The following is a 23,853-nucleotide window of genomic DNA, read 5'->3' as shown; positions in this document are numbered from 1 at the left end:
AATAGCGATCCAAGACGTTGTCAAGATATCGTCCCGATCCTGAGAAGCAGTGTAAATAAAAATAAATTCAGCAATACATTCAACATTTGGACTTGACCTAACCTTCCCTGATTGGACTTGACCTAACCTTCCCAGACTGGACTTGACCTAACCTTCCCAGACTGGACTTGACCTAACCTTACCTGACTGGTAAGAGTAGTAGAAATTAATATAGAGTTTTCATTTGCAGTGAAGAGAGAATACATAAATGAATGTAAAAAAGACTTGGGGCCAGATTCACGAAGCAGTTACGCAAGCACTTACGAACCTGTTCATCTTTTCTCCATCTTTGGCGGCTTTGTTTACAATTATTAAGCAGTTAATGAACTTCTAAGCACCAGGAGGCTGTTTATAACAACAACAACAGTTGATTGGGAAGTTTTCATGCTTGTAAACTGTTTTATAAATGTAACCAAAGCCGTCAAAGATTGAGGAAAGATGTACACGTTCGCAAGTACTTGCGTAACTGCTTCGTGAATCTGGCCTCCTGAAAGCTGCAGCATTAAACATTATAAATACCCTGAGGAAACATTTATACATGAAACTAATAGAACAAGAACTCGACAATGTGATGTTATAGTGGCCAGAATACGCCTGGGATATAGACGTATCTGGCAGCATTCTCAAAACCCAAATATGGGATATACACAATGTGTCAACTTTGTGAAAGAGAAAACATGCACTCACTTGAATATTAAAATGTAGAATGTCCCATATTAACAGGCTCTGTTATGAGATATGCTGAATTTTGTAAACATTGTCTTAATACTGGAACACTAGATGATATATTGGACTTGTACCCAAGATTGACTATGTAACTATAGCATGAGCTTGTAAAAGCATCTTAATCCTCTTCGTTGGTTAAGTGTTTAGTACCACACTAGTTTCTATAGTAGTTATCTTACCCTGTCAAAGTAAGAGAGACATTAGAGTGATGTAACACACAGAAGTATCACAGTGAACACAACACAGTGAACACAACACAGTGAACACAACACAGTGAACACAACACAGTGAACACAACACAGTGAACACAACACAGTGAACACAACACAGTGAACACGGCATACAACGACCTATAAACAGTAACGAGAGGCGCACCGGGAAGCAATTTGCAATATATTGGACAACAAAGACCAGAGGTTAGCCCATCGGCGGCTATACTGCTGTCTATCACAACTTCCGCTATGGCTGTCTATTGTGCCCTGTCTACTGTGGCCTGTCTCCTGTGACCCGTCTACTGTGATCCATCTACTGTGACCCCGGGTGCTGTGTTTCACCAGAGAGAAGGCTCTCCACTGTCTTATCAATAAATCCCTCCACTGTCCACAGGCAACATCGTTTTGCCTCCAACAAGCACACACACACACACACACACACACACACACACACACACACACACACACACACACACACACACACACACACACATACACACACACACACACACACACACACACACACACACACACGAGAAAGAGAAAGATTCGAGAAAGAGACCTGGGAGTGGACGTAACATCTAATCTAACTCTTGAGGCACATATAAATAGGACAACGACAGCAGCGTACTCTACACTGGCGAAAATTAGAACTTCATTCAGAAACCTAAATGAGGAGGCTTTTAGGGCGCTTTACACTGCCTACGTGAGACCCGTCTTAGAGTATGCCGCGCTATCATGGAGCCCCCACCTGAAGAAACACATAAAGAAACTGGAGAAGGTTCAGAGGTTTGCAACGAGGTTTGTCCCAGAGTTACGAGGGATGGGGTATGAAGAGCGTCTGAAGGAACTGAACCTTACGACACTAGAGAAAAGAAGGGAGAGAGGAGATATGACAGAGACATATAAAATACTCAGGAGAATTGACAAAGTGGAAATAGACGAAATGTTCACACGTAATAATAACAGAACGAGGGGACATGGGTGGAAACTGGAAACCCAGATGAGTCACAGAGATGTTAGGAAGTTTTCTTTTAGCGTGAGAGTAGTGGAAAAATGGAATGCACTTAAGGAACAGGTTGTGGAAGCAAACTCTATTCATAATTTTAAAATTAGGTATGATAGGGAAATGGGACAGGAGTCATTGCTGTAAACAACCGATAGCTGGAAAGGCGGGATCCAAGAGCCAATGCTCGATCCTGCAAGCACAAATAGGTGAGTACACACACAGGCGCTCGAGAGTGATGCTGTCCAGATTCTTTGGCTTATTCTATAGAGCACGAGGCTCTATAGACGATGATTCCATGTTGAGCACAGAGCAAGGGAGGGAGGGAGGTGGGGGGAAGTTAGGGGGAAGGGCAGGGCAAACGTCTCAACTCTAAGATGACAGGTTGCATCAAAGTTGTTACCTCTTGTTAAAACGTTTTTGTGACGTATTAGAACGTAGTTACAACTTGTTAGGTGGTGTTAAACCTTGTTCGAATGTTGTAGCAATGTCGTCGTTTCGTCGTGTATTTGGCGGGTATACCGATCAATGGCCAACTGTCACAGGTCACCTCTCATTGGCTACGACAGGTCACGTGACCTAGGTCAGTATGAGTGTGTGTGTGTGTGTGTGTGTGTGTGTGTGTGTGTGTGTGTGTGTGTGTGTGTGTGTGTGTGGAGGTGGCAAGGGAAATGAGGTCAAAGTTCCGTCTCCCACCATTCTGTGAGTCCAAACAAACACTTTTCCAACCTAACATCACCTCGTTACAGTAATGTATTCATGCTAATACTAAAATATGTGTTAAGCTGACGCTGCTACTTGTGGGGTGTGACTGACTCTCAAACAAGGTCGAAAAGTGTTACGTTATGACGTCAAGCTTCGTAGCACGTGTCAGATTCCCAGATTCCAGAGGTTGTGGATCCTAAATTAATGTCAGGTTACAGGAGGTCATGGAACCTATTAATGCCTGGTTCAATGGCCCTTGGATCCTACTAATATATCAGGTTCCAAAGGGCAGAATGTCGAATCCAACTGATCAAGTAGCTCATGCTATAATAATGTCAACATGAGATACTCGTGTATACAAGTTACAGTGTCAGGATTAAGGACTATGCATCCCGTTAGAGTACTAGTAGTACCGAAGGTCTTGTATCCCAGTACAGTGCCGGTGACAAACAGCCATGTATCCTGTTACAGGACTTGCTTCACAGGATCTTGCATCTTCTCAGAGCCTGTTCTAAAATCTGGGGAATCTTGTCAGAATGTCCTCTCTGTCAGCCAGGCGCCTCTAAGGAGTGACAATGCAGGTAAACTTGACTATTCTAAAGTTCATAACCTCGGAAAAAAAGGGAAAACTAACGAGTTAGATTTCAAGATTAAGCTCCTACGAAGGTACTTTACAGCTTGGAGAACAAAGCTCTCAGAGAAGATATAGGTCGTTCACTCTATGTGATAGAGCAGCCCATTCTCCTGTGTTGGTAGTCCTTATAGTAACGTTGAGGACCATAGTCTGTATACCGACATACAACGAAATTAGAGAGTAGAAGACGCTGGAGTGTGGGTACTGGAAGATACTGGAGTGCGGGTACTGGAAGACACTGGAGTGTGGATATTAGATGATGGGTAACAATTCAGAGGAACAGCTCTCTCTCTTTGAGTTGCAACAGGAATCTTGGTATATAAATAACTTACCTAAACGAGAGAGCAGTAGTCAAGGTAAGTGCAGAGAAAACTTTTTTTTGAACTCAAATAGCTGGGGAAATTTAATGCTTGAGCTGAAAGAAGATCCCCAACTTTATGGAAGCCCTCTTGGCACTCTCTGATATTGATGTGAGGCTTCCAGGACAAGTCCAATGGGACTGTGATGACCAGCGTATTGATGTGAGGCTTCCAGGACAAGTCCAATGGGACTGTGATGACCAGGGTATTGATGTGAGGCTTCCAGGACAAGTCCAATGGGACTGTGATGACCAGGGTATTGATGTGAGGCTTCCAGGACAAGTCCAATGGGACTGTGATGACCAGGGTATTGATGTGAGGTTTCCAGGACAAGTCCAATGGGACTGTGATGACCAGGGTATTGATGTGAGGCTTCCAAGGCAAGTCCGATGTGACTATGATGACCATTAAGTTATGTCAGGTAGGTTAGGTTATGTAAAGTTACGTTACATAAGTTTGGTAAGTTATATAAGATACGTCTGGATAGGTAATTTATGTCAAGTAGGCTAGGATATGTAACTGATATCATGTAGGGAGGGGGGGGGAATCGCTAGATAAGTTACCTCAGGTAGGGTAGATTAGGTAAGTTAAGTTAGTAAGGTAGATTATAGAAGTTTCATCAGGTAGAGGGGGTAAGTAGGTAAGTTGGGCTAGGTAAGTTACATTAGGTTAAGTTAGCTCAAGTAAGTCAGGTTAGATAGGATGATGCATTGTTGATCACAGAACAGTTCAAGATTAAATGCTTAAGAAAATATATTTTAACATAACAATTAATAACAGAAATGAAAGTTTGTTACGAAATATTGAACTAGATACTTCAAGAATTCACAAGTTATTATGAACAGAGATGTGAAACATAGTAATAAAAATGCCGCTAACATACTGGTTTTGGCCCTTTTGTATTACGTTGATGAAAAGACTTTACTCATTTTTACTTAACACATTGGTTTATTAGTACTTAAAGTTACACGTGCTTAGTTTTATATGGTACTTAAAGTTGATTGTGCCTATATAATGACGTGTCTTAGTAAGTTTAGCTTAGTAAGTTTAGCACAAACTTTAGTTTACACATTTCTTGAAAAGTTATCCTTGACTACTTATTAATTGAATGAAGAACAATGTTTGTTACAGAGAGCATTATTTGATGCACAAAGAAGTTCTAAAGAGTAAATTTTTTTATATTAAGACGGATTAAAGTGGACGAATGTTAATTAAGTTATATCGGAATGTATTATTGTTTTCTTGGAGAGATTCTTTAAATGCACGAAGATGACATGAGAGAATCATTTGATGCATAAAGATGTCTTAGAAAGTACGAATGTTAATTATAAATATCTTGGAACGTATTTTTGCTGAGTAAAGATGTCTTTGAGATATTCTTTAATGAATGAAGATGATTAGAGAGTATCATTCTTACATAAATAAAACATAGAGAGTCTTTTAATGCTTGAAGAGTATTCTTAATGATTCCGAGATTACCTTTGATGACTCTGGGAATAACTTTTGATGGTAAGAATAGTATTTTGATGTCTTGAAGTGTATCTTGGTCTAATTTTCTTACTCCACAAAGTATAATGTAAGTTACAAAAGTGTTGAAAGAAGTTACATTTTACTATTTTCAGTTAAGTGAAGTGTTATTTAGTTAAGAACGATGTTGGAAAGAACGAACAGGGAGTCATTTTATTTAAGAAATGATTTAAAGAAGTTTCACTTGGCAATTTTCAGTTGATTAATGAATGATTTTAGTTAAGAAACGTTAAGAAAAAATGTCTTAGTAAATTTGTTACTGAATAAAGTGCATTTTTTTAAGAACAGTTGCGGTAAGAAATATTAAGTTGATAAAGAAATACATTGACATAATTGATTGAAAATATATCTTAGCAAATGACTAAATAAATATTATGTAATAAATAAATTGTAAATATCTAAATAAATTGTAACTAAATTTGCTAACCAATCAATCAAATCAAATTTAAATAAATTTATCCGATCGACCGATTAATATTTGCAATTAAATAAATTTATCCGATGCGATCAAATGCTGTAATGCTGTTAATAATATATAACAATGAACTAGTTACTGAACTGAAGAAACAACTTTACATTTAATTTTAAAGAACATGTTAGAGAATGTGAAGAACACAGTGAACATGCAGGGGAATGGAGGGAGAGAGGGAGGTATGAAGGAGTAAGGTATGGAGGGGGGGGGGGAATATTCGGGGGGAGGGGCGGGAGGAGGGGAAAGGGAGGACTATCAGGAGAAAGTGCAAAGCCATTACGACTATATAGCACTCGGAAGGGGCCAGGATAAGAATTTGGGGATGGGATGGGGCCGGGGGGGGGGGGGGGAGGGGGGAGGAATGGTGCCCAATGACTTGGACGGTCAGGACCGTGTGATCATTACCCGGTGAGTGGGTATTTCCACAGTTAAGTAAACAAGAGTATTGAAGGAGAGGTGATAGGTGGGTGCCAGTCTGATGTACTGGAATAACTACGCAGGTGATGAGTCACAATAACGTGGCTGAAGTATGTTGACCAGACCACACACTAGAAGTTGAAGGGACGACGACGTTTCGGTCCGTCCTGGACCATTCTCAAGTCGAACAACTTAAGGAATAACTACGTTTGATGAACCTTGATGGCTGGAGGACAGGAGTTGGAGCTCGGTCATACTGTTTTCTTCTCTTACTAAGTTTGAATTATGCATGTTTTTAAATTTTGTTGTGATTGAACTGATAATAACAACTTACGAGAACTGAGGCGGGGACAGGAGCTGGAACTCGGTAATTAAATTGCTGTAATTTACTACGTCTGAAATACAGCTGTTTTAAATTTCAAGGGTATTGATCTGTTATTAGCGGAGTTGTACGAATGAACTAGGGCGGAGGACAGGAGCTGAATGTCAGTAATTGCTTTGATTTATTTTATTACGTCCGAAATGTAGCGGTTTTAAATTTCAGGAGAATTGGATACTTATGAAGTTAAATGAGTAAAGTAAGGCAGGGGACAAGAGCTGGAGCTTGGTTACTGTCTTAGTCTGATTCACTGCATTTGAAATAACTATGTTTTAAATCTCGAGGAAATTGATCAGATAATAGCGGAGTTGTATGAATGAAGTAAGGCAGGGGACAAGAGCCAGAGCTCGGTAACTATTTTATTTTCTTACTACGTCAAAAATATGACGTAGTAAGAAAATGTCTTAAATTGGGCTCAAGTAAGTAATAATCAAAAAAAGGCACCAAGCCGGGAAGGCTATGTGCTCCAATTGCGCTACTAGTAGTGAAACTTCACTTATTAACATATAGAACCAGGTCCAAGAACTAACTTATGATGCTGTGAATTACTTTTAAAAGAGAAGCTTAAGTCTGTAGAGTTTATTTTCATCCATAAGAACTCTTTAATGCCGCAGGTGTAAATAAAACTCTGAAAACATATAAAGGCGGGTCCAAGAACTAACTTCTGATGAACTTTTTAAAAATATATGCTTAAGTCCGAAGAGTTTATTTTCTCCATAAGAATTCTTTAATGCCGCAGCGAGGATTAAACTCTGACAAAATTGAGTCTTAAGCGAGAACAGAGTGTATATTATTAACATAAGAATTCTTTAACAAACTCCTAATGAACATATTCTCTGAATATATGAACTATGAAATATTTCCCTAAAACTAGACTCTGAAAAAAATTCCGCCCCCGAAACTATGCGAGAGAGAGATGACTTTCGGGGAGTTCACTAAATACCCCGTGACGCAGCGATGACATTCTAAATAAAAAATGTCTCCGCTAAGGCTTCAATCCCACTACTAGGGTGGGTGAGAGGACATGAGTCATGGAGCTCAGATGAGTCAAACAAGAGCTCAGCTCTTGTTTTGTTCTTGCACATTTTAGTAAACACACACACACACACACACACACACACTGCAAAACACACACACTTTTTATTATATATTTTTGTTATACTATTTTCCAACTACTTGGGCTGGAGGGTATAAGCGACGGTCTCGCTTCACGCAGGTCGACTTTCAACCCTCGACCGTCCAAGTGGTTGGGCACCATTTCTTTCCCAAGTCCCATCCCAAATCCTTATCCTGACCCCTTCCTAATGCTATATAGTCGTAATGGCTTGGCGTTTTCTCCTAATAGTTCCGTACTCTTTTTTTTTTTTACACAACAAAGGTGGATAGCGATATGTATGCCAGTGTCCATGTGGCTCACTCAACAATAGGGGGCTTTCAATAACTTGAGATAGCATCCAGGGTAGAGTCCAACAGCTCTTCTGTTGTTGGCCTCATTTCCGTTTTGCGGCTTATTCCCCGTTTTGCAAGTGTCTCAAGTTCGCGAGGCTTGCGCACCATGACTTGAATGATCTCAAGGATCATTAGAGACAAGCCGAAGATATCCGTGCTACAGGTGAGGGGCTCCCCTATGATCGTCTCATATGAGTACCACGGAGTCTGTTTCAGCTCTTTATCTGCTCCGTTTTCGTACGTGGTTTCAAAGGGGGAGACTCGTCCAACGAAAGTAGAGACTCCGTAGTCTATAATAGAAACCTTGGGCGCCATTGGGTCGCTGTGATCTATAACAACATTATCGGACTTTAGGTCCACGTGCACCACTTTCTTTTCGTGTATTTCCATCAGTTTAACGATCATTTCCTTAATTATCAGCAGGGAAAACTGATCATCCATGTGGACGACCCCTCTTCTATGTTTCTGGAGCAAGCTGTCCAGATTATCGGCGCCGGCGTAGGTCATGAAGAAACACGCCTCCTCAGGATAGGTGCACAGCACATAGGGTGCTCCCCCAGCACCGTCCAGCAGCTCCAGGAATGCCACCTCTTTCAGCATGTCTGCGGTCCCGGTTACTGGGTTAAGCATAATCTTAAGGACAACCGGGGTGTCGAGACCGGGAAGGTCCCAAAGTTCAGTCTTCCCAAAGGCTCCACTTCCAAGCTCCCGAACCTTAAGGACTTTCTTATGCTTCTTTATCCATTGCTTATCGCCATGTAATTTAAGCTAACGTTTGGCAAGAGAAGACTTCTCCTGTTTACAGGAACAACACCCCATGATGTCGCTCTTGCTGACCTTCTCTATACGATAAACTCGCCTCACTAACCTTTCACTAGTGTGTTGACGTGGTGTGAGCGGACGCAGCTCGGGTAATATCCTACATGCAGTAATATAGTGAGGAGTGTTATAGTGAGGGGTTACCGGTTGAGGCTTATGTAATTAGGACTATTGTTAGGAAGGCGTATGTAAAAGTGTACTCACCTAGTTGTATTCACCTAGTTGTGCTTGCGAGGGTTGAGGTTTGGCTCTTTGGTCGCACCTCTCAACCTTCAGTCTACTAGTGTACAGACTCCTGAGCTTCTCGAGCTCCATCATATCTGCATTTGAAACTGTGTATGGAGTCAGCCTCCACCACATCACTTCTTAATGCATTCCATTTACTAACTACTCTGATACGGAAAAGTTATTTCTAATGTCTCTGTGGCTCATTTGGGTACTCAGCTTCCACCTGTGTCCCCTTGTGCGTGTACCACCCATGTTAAATAATCTATCCTTGTTTACCCCTATCAATTCCCCAGAGAATTTTGTATGTGGTGATCATTTCTCCTCGAGCTCTTCAGTCTTCCAGCGACGTGAGGTGCACTTCACGCAGCCTTTCCTGATAACTCATGCCTCTTAGTTCTGGGTATTAACATACAATATACAACACTCAGACAATTATGTATACGCTATTATCCAGAACGCTATACTGAAAACTGGCGCCAGAGATGCCCTGGCGCCAGTTACAACTATAATACGAACATGTAATGATAGAAAATAATGCTATAACATTATTTATATATATAGAAACGTGTGAAAGCTCTATTAACTACTTAATTAAGGAAAAGTTAAGTAAATAGTGGAGAAACAGCCGTGATTATTAGAACCAAACAAAGGTGAGGGAGACAAAGGTTGCGAGACATGAGGAAGATGCCGTAGAGGAACTGGGGTACAGGAACGATGGGAGATCATCCTATGATACTAACCAGGAACCCACGCTGGCGTCGAGTATCAATGCGAATATCACTGGAGCAATCCGGGGAAGGGGGGTCGAACCAGCGTTCTGGATAATCCGCTGGGGTTAATCAGAACGTTTGCTTCATAATCCCCCCCCCCCCCCACAGGATTTCACCAATGATTTCGGCCTTATCGTCTGCTGGTATGGTGGTGATGACGTGTTGACACTGCACTACAGTATGGGTGACACTGTGGTGTGGGGAGCGGCCCCGTACCACCGTGTATCACATTATCTGCCACACAACAGGTAACATTCCCAGCTGGAGATCTGGTAATATTCTGTACCACGTCTGCTGCAGTAGTTACAAAATGGTAGTGAATATCTGCTTGTAACTATTTTCTTGATTCATGTAAGTTAATGAAGTCATTTATAGGATTTGAGTGGAGTGGATAAGAGTGGATAAGAGTGGATAAGAGTGGATAAGAGTGGATGAACAATGCCAAAGTGTTATTTTGTGAAAGTGTTGATCATACGTCATAGTTTTCTCTCTGTATGGAAGTAAATGTTTTTTGTGTATTTCTCTGGAATAACTATTTATTATTTTATTGTAAATTTTATCTTAGGAGTGGATAATTTTTTTTTTGTAAATTTATGTAATCTCCGGTATAGATACACTTGTTACCCGGCGTTGCTCGGGAGCGGCAGACCACATCTTCACCACACACTGTGTTCGTCACTTTAACCATCTTCACTACACACTGTCTTCATCACTGTAACCATCTTCACCACACACTGTGTTCGTCACTGTAACCATCTTCACTACACACTGTCTTCATCACTGTAACCATCTTCACTACACACTGTCATCATCCCTGTAACCATCATCAGTACACACTACTTTCATCACTAACAACGTTCACTATAGCCTGTCATCATCACTGTAACCATCTTCACCACACACTGTCTTCACTGTAGGCATCATCACTACACACTGTCCTTCTCCCTGTAACCATCTTCAGTACACACTATCTTCATCACTGTAAACAACGTTCACTATACACTATCTTCATCACTGTAACCATCTTCACTACTCAACCATTATTAATGTGTCCATATTCACAATACCCGACCATCTTCACTATATAACCATCTTCACTGCACACTGTCTTCATCATTAAAATCCAAACAAACACACACACATCTTCACTATCCGGGAACGGTTAGGTATCCCATCTGCATCCATCATCACCACCTTTTTTTCATCACATTATCTGCCCTTTACCTTCCCTACCCTTCACCACCTTCCCTACCCTTCACCACCTTCCCTACCTTTCCAGGCGCCGGCGAGAAACAATGGGCAGAGTTTCTTTCACCCTATGCCCCTGTTACCTAGCAGTAAAATAGGTACCTGGGTGTTAGTCAGCTGTCACGGGCTGCTTCCTGGGGGTGGAGGCCTGGTCGAGGACCGGGCCGCGGGGACACTAAAGCCCCGAAATCATCTCAAGATAACCTCAAGATAACCCTTCACCACCTTCCCTACCCTTCACCACCTTCCCTACCCTTCACCACCTTCCCTCTCACTACCACAGTTTTGGCGTGGTTATGATTAGGTTTGAAACATGACAAAAACAACCACCTCACGACATCAGTATACATGGATGAGAACGGTCAGTATACATGGATGAGAACACTCAGGTCAGTATACATGGATGAGAACGGTCAGTATACATGTATGAGAACGGTCAGTATACATGAATGAGAACACTGAGGTCAGTATACATGGATGAGAACACTGAGGTCAGTATACATGGATGAGCACGGTCAGTATACATGTATGAGAACGGTCAGTATACATGAATGAGAACGGTCAGTATACATAGATGAGAACACTCAGGTCAGTATACATGGATGAGAACACTGAGGTCAGTATACATGAATGAGAACACTGAGGTCAATATACATGGATGAGAACACTGAGGTCAGTATTCATGGATGAGAACACTGAGGTCAGTATTCATGGATGAGAACACTGAGGTCAGTATACATAGATGAGAACACTGAGGTCAGTATACATGGATGTGATCACGTATGAGGACGGACTAAGAAGGATAACTTAACACTTGGATTAATGAGGAAGGATGTCAAGAGGATAAATGTATGTTGTAGATGTGTGTGAAATATATTTGCTTACAGAGAAGTAACAGAAGAATTACAATGATCAAAAGAAGGCACCAAATTGGATGAGTTATTTTTTGTCACATATTTGCTTTAGTGCCCTGAGGCAGAAGGGTGAGAACGTGAGTCTTGGATGAGTAAGTCAGCCATAAGGCAGAAGGAAGGGTGAGAACGTGAGTCTTGGATGAGTAAGTCAGCCATGAGTCAAAGGGCTTGGTGAGAGGATCTTAGTCTTGGATGAGTAAGTCAGCCATAAGGCAGAGGGCTTGACGAGAGGATCTTAGTCTTAGATGAGTAAGAGTTCTGTTATAAAGTTTTGTAAACACACTCTCACACGCACACCTTTTTTTCCCTATTTTCTTTTTTCTTATTATTTTCTTGGGAGGGTAAGTATGTGTGGTGTATACAAGAGGGAGCGAGCAGCTCTCACTACAGCACCGGGCCGGTCAAGACCAGTGTTGCTGCACCAGTGTTGGGTCATATCCCGAGCAACGTGCAACACAATGGTAGCATGGTTGGCCTGAGTCTACATCGTCGCGGCTCATCCCTCGTGCTGCTAGTCTCTGGAAGCTGGTGGGGCTTGCACACCGTGACACCAACAACCTGTTGGATCACATGGGACACCCCCCCCCCCCATACGAGATCGGTGCCAGAGGGGATAAGCAGGCAACCCTCCATTACAGTTTCGTACGCGAACTAAAGATCGAGATCCTAAAGTCTATATTAGATGCTAAAGATACCAAAGATACCAAAACACATTCACACATACCAAACACACACACACACACACACACACACACACACACACACACACACACACACACACACACACACACACACACAAACACATGCATGTATAAACAAACTCAATCACTCACATATCGACATATCCTGCCCAACTTCTGGATGAATCCAGTGAAGAGGAAACCACACACATTAAGTATTTGTTTCTTTTTTAAATTAGAAATGTATTAATACGATATTTGTACGTTTGCTAAAAATGTATACGATTTAATTGACTGGAATCAACGTATTTTATAGGTTAAAAAGACGACTTTATATTAATAATTACAGTGTCACCTTTCTGCTACCAAATAAAAACGACAGAAAACTTGTATTTACTGGGAGGGAATTGATGTGAGGCTGCCAGGACTGGTCTGATGTGACTATGATGTCCAGGGTATTGATGTGAGGCTGCCAGGACATGTCTGATGTGACTATGATGTCTAGGGTATTGATGTGAGGCTGTCAGGACTGGTCTGATGTGACTATGATGTCTAGGGTATTGATGTGAGGGCTGCCAGGACAGGTCTGATGTGACTATGATGTCTAGGGTATTGATGAAGGGCTTAAAGGCTCAATATACCAGTTTTGACAAAAGGCTTGTAGGTAAATGCTGTTTATTTTTAATGTAACTAACATGTACAGCGTTTTACTGGATTTTACTGTGACTTCCCGCCAAACACACCGAAACTACGACGTTGGTACAACGTTCGGACAAGTTTTAACACCTCCTAACCAGTTATAACAACCAATATAGCAAGTTATAACAACGTTCTAATTCGTCATCAACACGTTAAGCCAAGATGTAACAACTTTATTACAAGTAGTAACAAGCTGAAAATAGAGACAGTTTCGGTTTGCATTTCCAGGGTTAATTCCCAATGCCGTAAAGAGAGATGGCGTTAAGTTCCGTCTTGGGAGAGTTAGGCTGGGAAGAGCGAGGTTAAGTGAGGCCCAGCAGATGTATAGACTAAGAATTGAAATACTTAGAAGTGTGAAGATCATTGAGGAATGGCAGACAAGAGCAGGCTACGTAACACAACCTTGTGTAATACATCAGCAAGCACAGGAAGACGCAGAGCTGAGCCATCGATCACAACAGCAGTAAACCTATTATAGAGGAAGTTAATAAAAAATAGGTAAACAAAGGGAAGACGGAAATTCAGAGGATGGATGCTCGTAAAGATTTGTACCAAATTCAGTCAACAGTGTTCCAAACACCCTCGGTAATGGCTCAAGAGTCATTGTAATCACCGAGGGAAGCGGAAACTATCCCGGTGATCAGAGGGAAGACTGATGGGGCTCTTGCTCTTCAGGAATCATTTCATTAAGGAAGGATTCAAACACATTTCGAGGCAATGCAAGAGTAATTAGGCGAGTGGCGTAGGAGTTTGAAGGGGTGACCATTCTACGAGACGGGTTCGACTAGAGCGAGACCCAAGGATGAGGAGAGAACGTTCAGTACGTGAAGTCTCGACCCAGGACGAGAGCAGGTTGATGTTGGCAGCCACACTGCCGAGGACCTTCGAGTCGACGAAGGAAGTAAACACAACGAACGCCGCAAATGCGTTACAAATGAAGGAAATAATGAGGAGAAAGCGCCAAGGCAATACAGCACTACATCTGAACTTCGAAGCATTTGATTCTTTACAGATTTGTGTAGTGACCTTCTCAGACAGTCACTACATCTGAAACGAGGACATGAAGTCTGGATATGAAGGAACGGTGCCTAAAGACTTGGATCATCAAGGGATGGAACGACGACCCAGCAAGAAGCGAGGGCGTTGCTCTACCGATAAGTCCAAGTGGCTATACACCGTAAAATATCGCTGGAGGAGGGGTGCAAAACAAAGGGGAAGTGGGAAAAGAAGAGGGGGGTGGGGGGAAACAGAGAGAGGAGGAAAGAAGGAGAGATGAGGGGATGTCGAGGCCGTGTTGGAGTAACTGGAACACATTTCGCTAAACGGTGTTTACGGTGCACTAGAGAGTATTACAGGGAGGGGGATCCCCCGCTAATGGTCACCTCTCCCACCACGTTGGGAGAGAAGTCGAACCTCTCCCTCCCAGGTAATGGAATACCATGAATCTACCCCCCCCCCACACACAATACTTACATAATCATAAAAAAATTACAATAATCACCACTGGATCGTCAAGTGGTTTATATTTTGGATCTCTAAACATTAAACAGAGCCGCTGAGAGCCGCTGAGAGCCGCTCTACTCTGTATGCCCGACACACTCTCACACAAAGCAATTTATATTTGGCGGATTGGTAAGAAACCCGTCCCCAAGCACCAGGCCACAATAAAGGTATCTAAGGTGTTGTGCTGCTTCTGATCCGGTAGTCTGGCAGTAGCTAAGGAACAGTTAATACTCCACTCTAATCACGGCTTCTGGGAAACTATAGCTGAGGGCGGAGGAAAAAGGTCAGTGTGAGGGTGGAGGAAGAAGGTCAGTGTGAGGGCGGAGGAAGAAGGTCAGTGTGAGGGTGGAGGAAGAAGATCAGTGTGAGGGCGGAGGAAGAAGGTCAGTGTGAGGGCGGAGGAAGAAGGTCAGTGTGAGGGTGGAGGAAGAAGATCAGTGTGAGGGTGGAGGAAGAAGGTCAGTGTGAGGGTGGAGCAGCCCATGGCAAGCGTGGAGGTGAGAGGAGAGAGTGAGGGAGCGTGGAGAGGCGGCCCAGCACACGCTAGGACTCTGATAACGAGGTCGTTAAGAGATACGATGAGAGGAATGCCTAGGGCAGTGCAAGAGGAGTAGCAGCAACTGTCACCTTAAGACATGTTCTGAACCTCTCACCTCTCTCCCTTCCTCCCTCTCTCCCTTAATCTCTCTCTCCCTTCCTCTCTCTCTCCCTCCCTCTCTCACTAAAATTTGAAATACCACCTCTACCCCCTCTTTCCACACGATATAAAATACACACTTGACGCTTATACACTCATTTATCTCTACATACTAACTCGCTTCCACACACACACACTTAAACGTTACACACACACACACGTCCACACAGACACGACACCCACACACCTGCTCTCCAGAGCTGGAATAGAGCTTCAGCGTAGAGTCACCACCTATTGGTAGGCAAAAGTCAAAGTCCATAAAATCAGTGAGAATGGTTGTCAATAACGAAATGCTTAAAATGACCGAGGCAGTTAGCAAGCAATTCCTCAACGCAAGAGTGAAGAGCTTGTTGACCCTGACACTGTACACAGCTTCAAGAGTTGACCGTGACACCGTACACAGCTTCAAGAGTTGACGGTGACACCGTACACAGCTTCAAGAGTTGACGGTGACACCGTACACAGCTTCAAGAGTTGACCCTGACACTGTACACAGCTTCAAGAGTTGACCGTGACATCGTACACAGCTTCTAGAGTTGACCGTGACACCGTACACAGCTTCAAGAGCGGACGGTGACACTGTACACAGCTTCAAGAGTTGACCGTGACACCGTACACAGCTTCAAGAGTTGGAGCTGTGTTCGGTGTATAAGAAGCAAGAAATTCGAGTAAGTATCCTGCTATCATAAGGCGGGGCCCAAGAGCTGAAGCAACTGCCTGAGGTAAGACTAATCACACTTAGCACACCTGCAACAACCAGTACTGCATACACCTGTACTACTCGTCACCACCACTTCACACACCTGTACACACCTGCACAAGTCAACACCACACTAGAGTACACAGACAGCTGCACAACACCACACTAGAGTACACAGCCAGCTGCACAATACATCAACACCACACTAGAGTACACACACAGCTGCACAACACCCCACTAGAGTACACAGCCAGCTGCACAATACATCAACACCACACTAGAGTACACAGACAGCTGCACAACAGCACACTAGAATACACAACCAGCTGCACAAAACATCAACACCACACTAGAGTACACAGACAGCTGCACAACACCACACTAGAGTACACAGACAGCTGCACAACACCTCAACACCCTACTAGAGTACACAGCCAGCTGCACAATACATCAACACCACAATAGAGTACACAGCCAGCTGCACAACACCACACTAGAGTACACAGCCAGCTGCACAACACGACACTAGAGTACACAGCCAGCTGCACAATACATCAACAAGTCCAACACCACACACTGGGCCGGATGGTGTCCATCAGAGTATTATGACACAAGACCACCTCAGCTCCACTCGTCACCTGAACCTCTCACACTAATTAAAATTGGACAGGAGCCTTCAAACGCTGCTTGACGAGGACTGAACAATGGTGAGGTGAGCAGCTGCTCTGTCTCACACCTGTCATGGCGGCCGCTTTCACCTGCACCTCTGCACTCATTGATTGATTGATTGATCAGCCTTTCATTTTGTTTTATAAAAGCTTAATTAGCACTTTTGAAAGCGCACCATAACATAATTTAATACTCCCTCTCCCTCTCCTTTTTTACCTCTGTCTCTCCCTGCTCCTATCGTCGTCTCTCTCTCTCTCTCTCTCTCTCTCTCTCTCTCTCTCTCTCTCTCTCTCTCTCTCTCTCTTCCCCCTCTTTAGCACCCTCTCACTCCCTCCTTAAAGTCATACTTTACTTCCCTTAATTTACCCACAAGAAGCCCCGTTAATCAGAGAGTGAGGTCAATTAAGGAGCTGAGTAGGCAAAGATTAGGTCGGGCTGATCACTTCGAGACGAGCCTCGACCTACCATGGCCCAGGCTGCTGCCTTGGCTAGGTGGTGAGAGACCTTGGTCACTATCATGCTCCAGGGGTGGACCTCTGGTGTTTTGGTGGAGGTATGTTGGTGTGGTGGTGGTGGTGGTGTTGATGTAGAAAGGGTGTTGATGTGTGTGTGTGTGTGGGGGGGGGGGTGTAATTAACCTAGTTGACCTCAAATGCTCATTTCCAACCCTCCAGACCTTGGTCGTCCAGCTCCTGAACCACTGTGTGTGTGTATTTCAATCCTTCCGATAATTCAGACAAACTATAAATCAAAACGGCCAATATACTCTAGAGGAGCAGGATAGGTATATCGTCCACAACCACTCACAGGATGAGTATGCCGTCCATTATTACTCACAGGATAGGTATATCGTCCACAGCCACTCACAGGATGGGTATGTCGGCCACCACCACTCAAGGATAGATATACCCTGCATAATAAATGAACTAAACAAATCCTACAACTTCTGCCTGTTTCCATCACTAATCTCACATGAGGTACAATATCAAGGCTTCCCGACAGTCCTCAAATATGTTATGCTAACCCTCTTCTGACCTGTCAGATCTCAACGAGTAATATGCTTTCCCAATTGCAGATTCCTGACTGTACCCACACCCTACTGCTACCCTGATTCGTGTCTGATTCCTTGCTTTTTGGAGAGCTGAGTAGAGGCACGGTGCAAGGGGAAGGTTGGGGAAGGGGAGGGATTGGGGGAGGGGAGGGATAGGGGAAGGGGAGGGATTGGGAGAGGGGAGGGATTGGGGGAAGGGGAAGGTTGAGGGAGGGGAAGGTTGGGGGAGGGGGAAGGTTGGGGGATATTAACCTCTCCAGAATGTCAAGGGGTCGTCGCTCAAGGTAATGGCTTCTCTTACCTCAGGAAGATGAGCTTCGCCTATTTGACCCGATTTTAACAATTTCGTTTTGGCGCGAAGATCAGTATTATCATGTGGAGGTTGTGGGCGCAATTTTTATATTTTCTAAATTCTTTGTGGAAATGATTATCTTTCTGTGTGTGTGCGTGTGTGTATACTCACCTAGTTGTGTTTGCGGGCGTTGAGCTCTGGCTCTTTGGTCCCGCCTCTTAACTCTCAATCAACTGGTGTACAGATTCCTGAGCCTATTGGGCTCTATCATATCTATATTTGAAACTGTGTATGGAACCTGCCTCCACCACAACACTACTTAATGCATTCCATTTGTTAACTACTCTGACACTGAAAAAATTCTTTCTAACGTCTCGTCTCTGTGGCTCATGTGGGTACTAAGTTTCCATCTGTGTCCCCTTGTTCGTGTTCCACCCGTGCTAAAGAGTTTGTCTTTGTCCACCCCTGTCAATTCCCCTGAGAATTTTGTAGGTGGTTGTCATGTCCCCCCTTACTCTTCTGTTTTCCAGGGTTGTGAGGTTCAGCCTTTCCTCGTAACTCATTCCTCTCAGTTCCGGGACCAGTCTGGTGGCATACCTCTGAATCTTCTCTAACTTCGTCTTGTGTTTAACTAGGTATGGACGCCAGGCTGAAGCTGCATACTCCAGGATTGGTCTTACATAAGCGGTATACAGGGTCCTGAACGATTCCTTACACAAGTTTCTAAAGGCAGTTCTTATACTGGAGAGTCTAGCATATGCCGCTGATGATATCCTTTTGATGAGGGCCTCTGGGGACAGGCTCGGTGTGATATCGACCCCCAGATCTTTCTCTCTATTTGACTCTTGCAGGATTTCACCTCCCAGATGGTACCTTCTGCTCCCTTCGCCTAATTTCATTACTATACACTTCCCTGAGTTAAACTTTAGCAGCCATTTTCTAGACCATTCCTCCAGTTTGTCCAGGTTGTTCTGTAGTCTCTGTCTATCTTCATCTGTTTTGATTCTTCTCATAATTTTTGCATCATCAGCAAACATTAAGAGGAATGAATCTATACCCTCTGGAAGATCGTTTACATATACTAGAAACAGGATGGGTCCGAGTACAGAGCCCTGTGGAACCCTGCTGGTGACATCTCGCCACTCTGATGCCTCCCCCCTACCCAGCCAGTGTGTTTACTAGTTGTGTTTACTAGTTGTGTTTTTGCGGGGGTTGAGCTTTGCTCTTTCGGCCTGCCTCTCAACTGTCAATCAACTGTTTACTAACTACTTTTTTTTTTTTTTTTTTTTTACCACATCACACACACACCCCAGGAAGCAGCCCGTGACAGCTGACTAACTCCCAGGTACCTATTTACTGCTAAGTAACAGGGGCACTTAGGGTGAAAGAAACTTTGCCCATTTGTTTCTGCCTCGTGCGAGAATCGAACCCGCGCCACAGAATTACGAGTTCTGCGCGCTATCCACCAGGCTACGAGGCCCCAGTGTGTGAGTGTGTGTGTGTGTGTGTGTGTGTGTGTGTGTGTGTGTGTGTGTGTGTGTGTGTGTGTGTGTGTGTGTGTGTGTGTGTTGTTTATTTTTATCATTACGTGACTTTGTCCAAAAATATATTCCACATTCGATATTATTTCACTGAACGAATAATGATAAATGGTGAACGGTGAAGGAGGGATTATCTACACCTGAGCACCAGCCACACCTGAACACACCTGAGCACCAGCCACACCTGAGCACCAGTCACACCTGAACACACCTGAGCAACAGCCACACCTGAACACACCTGAGCAACAGCCACACCTGAACACACCTGAGCAACAGCCACACCTGAACACACCTGAGCAACAGCCACACCTGAACACACCTGAGCAACAGCCACACCTGAACACACCTGAGCACCAGCCACACCTGAACACACCTGAGCAACAGCCACACCTGAACACACCTGAGCACCAGCCACACCTGAACACACCTGAGCACCAGCCACACCTGAACACACCTGAGCACCAGCCACACCTGAACACACCTGAGCAACAGCCACACCTGAACACACCTGAGCACCAGCCACACCTGAGCAACAGCCACACCTGACCACACCTGAGCAACAGCCACACCTGAACACACCTGAGCAACAGCCACACCTGAACACACCTGAGCAACAGCCACACCTGAACACACCTGAGCACCAGCCACACCTGAACACATCTGAGCAACAGCCACACCTGAACACACCTGAGTAACAACCACACCTGAGTAACAACCACACCTGAGTAATAACCACACCTGAGGAACAGCCACACCTGAGCAACAACCACACCTGAGATAACCTCACAGGAGACCTGTGCACCCTTACGGAAATACTCCACCTGACGCAAAAAAAACAAATTTTGTATTCTCACTTACAAAAAAAAATTTGCCAAGTTACTAAAACTTGGTGATTAAGTTATACTGACGATCATTATCAAATTATATAATTGTTTGCTGCTGAAATTTAGTCACACTAGCATGTTGAATGTAAACATATCTATTTTCCCACCCCGCTCGTAATGGTAAAATTTTTAAATCAAACAAACTTTTCCCCGCAGTTGCAACATTGCAAATATAACGACACCCCCTCCCCTACCCCCTCCTAACCCCCCCTCACACATTAATGTTTTTGACATTAATCAATCATTATGCAAAATAACCAAGTTGTTAAGGCCTCAAGTACAGAAGGAGGGGGGGCATCATAAGACTTTTTTTCCCCAGTGCCAGACTTATTGCAACATTGCACCATGATGCAATGTTGTTGCCTCTTTTGCCAAGCGTAAACAAAGTGTTCGAACACGTGGTCGTCCGAACACGTGGTTAGGATACTTTTGATTGTAAATAAACACACACACACACACACACACTCCATCGAATAATGACCCGAAAGTAAAATATACCACAATATCTGTTTTTTGTTTACCGAATGTCGCTCGGGGGATCATAGATGAATTTGTTCTCACAGTTTAATGCTTTAATATTCAGGCTGGTGAGCCGCTCGATTCCCACGTGATGACATTGACTGTATAATGTTTCATACAATATATTTTTGTAGTGGTGCTTATAAAAATGTGTATGCAAAACGGGTTAAATGTTGCTTTTGACTCTTGTGTATTTTGTCACATGGTGGTGATACGTGAGCTCGTATTTCCTCACGTGATGCTGGTAATGTATCCATGTTTATCTTTTTGAACGTGATGCTGGATATTTGATTGTAGGTATGATTTTTACATGATTTTTTACCCGATTTACCTGAGGGTCACTAGGATTAGTGGCCCTCAGGCAACGAGGACAGGAAAGCCGGTGGCTTGTCGAAGGTCCCCCCACCCCCCATATTTGCTTTGATATTTGATTTTGTATGCAATATATGTGTGCTGTGTTTTACAACTTTCTGTCATATTACGCACATGTAAAAATAAAGTAATTTAATTGTAAAATTAAGATGAAATTAATTACAAATGAAGATGAATGGTGTTAATTTAGTGTTCCACAAAAGAGAATAGTGTCAAGTAAGAAACAACAAAAGGCTTTGTATTTAGTGTCCAAGACTGCATAGCTGACTACACACACACTATAAACTATATAGACTATATAGCCTACAAAGACTATACTGACTTTGCACACAAGTTACACAACAGGATCTTCCGGAACAACACCAATCTCCGTCAACATGAGCGGACACAACTACCACCACCTTGTTCCCTTGAGGGTCAACACATCTTCCTGATGACCTCGAGGTCACTGAGGTGCCACACGCCGGCTCAACAAGCACCACCACTGACCTCTCTATGCCTATAAATTCTCTTGATAGATCTGCTGCAATTACTCACTAGTGAGCAGTTCTGCATCCACATCCGCCACCAAGATAATGTTATTAAAACAAGACTAAAACCAGTGCACTAAAACAGAAGCGAAAAATAAACCGGGAAAACGGAGGAATCCCCACCTCCATTTAAACTTTGACCCAAATATCACAGTAACAAGGTTATCGCGAATAACCAGACTCAATTACGGGCTCACCATAGCCCGTGCTACATGGACACTTCGTTCTGAGTAGCTAAATTTAAATAACAACAACAACAACATCTGCTGCAAATGATGATTCAAGTTAGTTACTTTACACGACAGTCTAAGATTAAAATAATTTGCTGAAAATGAACATTTATTGCACCAGATGAAATGATTCAGTTTGCAAAAGATGAAGCAAGTAAAGCAAGAAGATCAAGAGTTCTGGCTCGAATTCTTTATTAAGTATGTAGATCATTGAATTTGTTTGTCTGTCAACACCACAATGGCCTAGTTGACAAGACTGTCATTTCAGTAGTGTCAAACCAGCAAGATGCCGTACACAAAAACCTTTCTTCGTGACAAAAGCCGAGGGTACGTAACGACCTCCTCCCAACCACCACCAAGCTTTAAAATTTCAAATATAAGAAAATTATCCCCCATATATTGCTATAAAACATGACAAACTTTTCCCCTCTGTAGCTGTAAAGTTTTAAATATAACCTGTAACTTCTGCCTGTAACTGTAAAAGGAAAAAATCGGAGAAGAATATTCTTCAACTTTTGCTGGCATTTACAACTTGGGAAGTCTTGTGTAAAGTCTTTTGTAAAGTCTTCGGGGGACAAAAACACCTGCGATAGTTAGGGAAATTCCAAGACTTAAGAGGGAGACATTTCCCCAAGTGTCTGGCGAGACGATAATGGAGGTCCCTTCCTCAGGCGCCACATACGACAGGTGTGGGTGCAGGTGTAGTTAGTGAGTGAAGATACAGCTAGTTTGTGCGTTGGTACAGTTGTAGTTAGTTTGTGCTCTGATACAGGTGTGGCTAGTTAAAGATCAGGTACAGGTGTATACATATGGCCAGTTGAAGTTAGTGTAGCTGTTTGGGTGGGGGGGTATGCAGGTGTGTGTGTGTGTGTGTGTGTGTGTGTGTGTGTGTGTGTGTGTGTGTGTGTGTGTGTGTGTGTGTGTGTGTGTTCGTGTTGCTCCAATTACGTTGCAGATGTGTTGGTCCAGCAGCTTGTCCTGAAGATAAAGTGACCCAGGCAGCACAACACGAAGCCTTGACAACTTGAAAACATTTGTATAGTTGCCTCATTTTTTTTTTTTTTTACACCGTTTACAAAATCTGAGAAACAGACCTTTTCAAGATGTAAGGAATTTAGTGGGCACTATTTGAAATTTTCTCAAGCTATCGATACACTCTGAGTGCCAGACCTCGTAGCCTGTCACGAGGCTACAAGGTCATCATACGAGGTGTGGGGCTCTATAGCTTACCTTCTCGTAGACAGCAATTATCAGTAACTAGTCTTGAAGCGATCTCATTATTATTTACCTGGAAAAGACAGAGAAAAACCCCAATTAGGAAGAGATAAGGAGATGGTTTCCTATTAAATTTTAGTGCAAAAAGATTTATATATATATATATATATATATATATATATATATATATATATATATATATATATATATATATATATGTGTAAATATATAAATATATGAAATATTTCAGTTTCATATTGGCTTGGGGATCATTCAAGCTTGCTCGCATACATATAAATGTATATATTTATAACACTTTAATATTTTAAATATCTAAACTCGACAAAACTTTAAACAAAACAAAATT

The 23,853-nt window shown here is 43.1% G+C and overlaps 1 protein-coding gene across 1 annotated transcript; it reads right to left on the bottom strand.

Annotated features, from left to right (window-relative positions):
• Window positions 1-7,910: 7,910 nt before the first annotated feature.
• On the bottom strand, window positions 7,911-8,525 carry LOC123760477 (serine/threonine-protein kinase 17B-like). Its single transcript, XM_045746165.2, has one exon. It carries the CDS (start codon window positions 8,523-8,525, stop codon window positions 7,911-7,913), a length of 615 nt encoding a protein of 204 aa, XP_045602121.2.
• Window positions 8,526-23,853: the final 15,328 nt, after the last annotated feature.

Source organism: Procambarus clarkii, chromosome 39 (genome assembly GCF_040958095.1).
Source record: "Procambarus clarkii isolate CNS0578487 chromosome 39, FALCON_Pclarkii_2.0, whole genome shotgun sequence".
NCBI lineage: Eukaryota > Metazoa > Arthropoda > Malacostraca > Decapoda > Cambaridae > Procambarus > Procambarus clarkii.
Note: the sequence above shows the minus strand (reverse complement) of the source record. Positions and strands in the feature narration are given on the sequence as shown.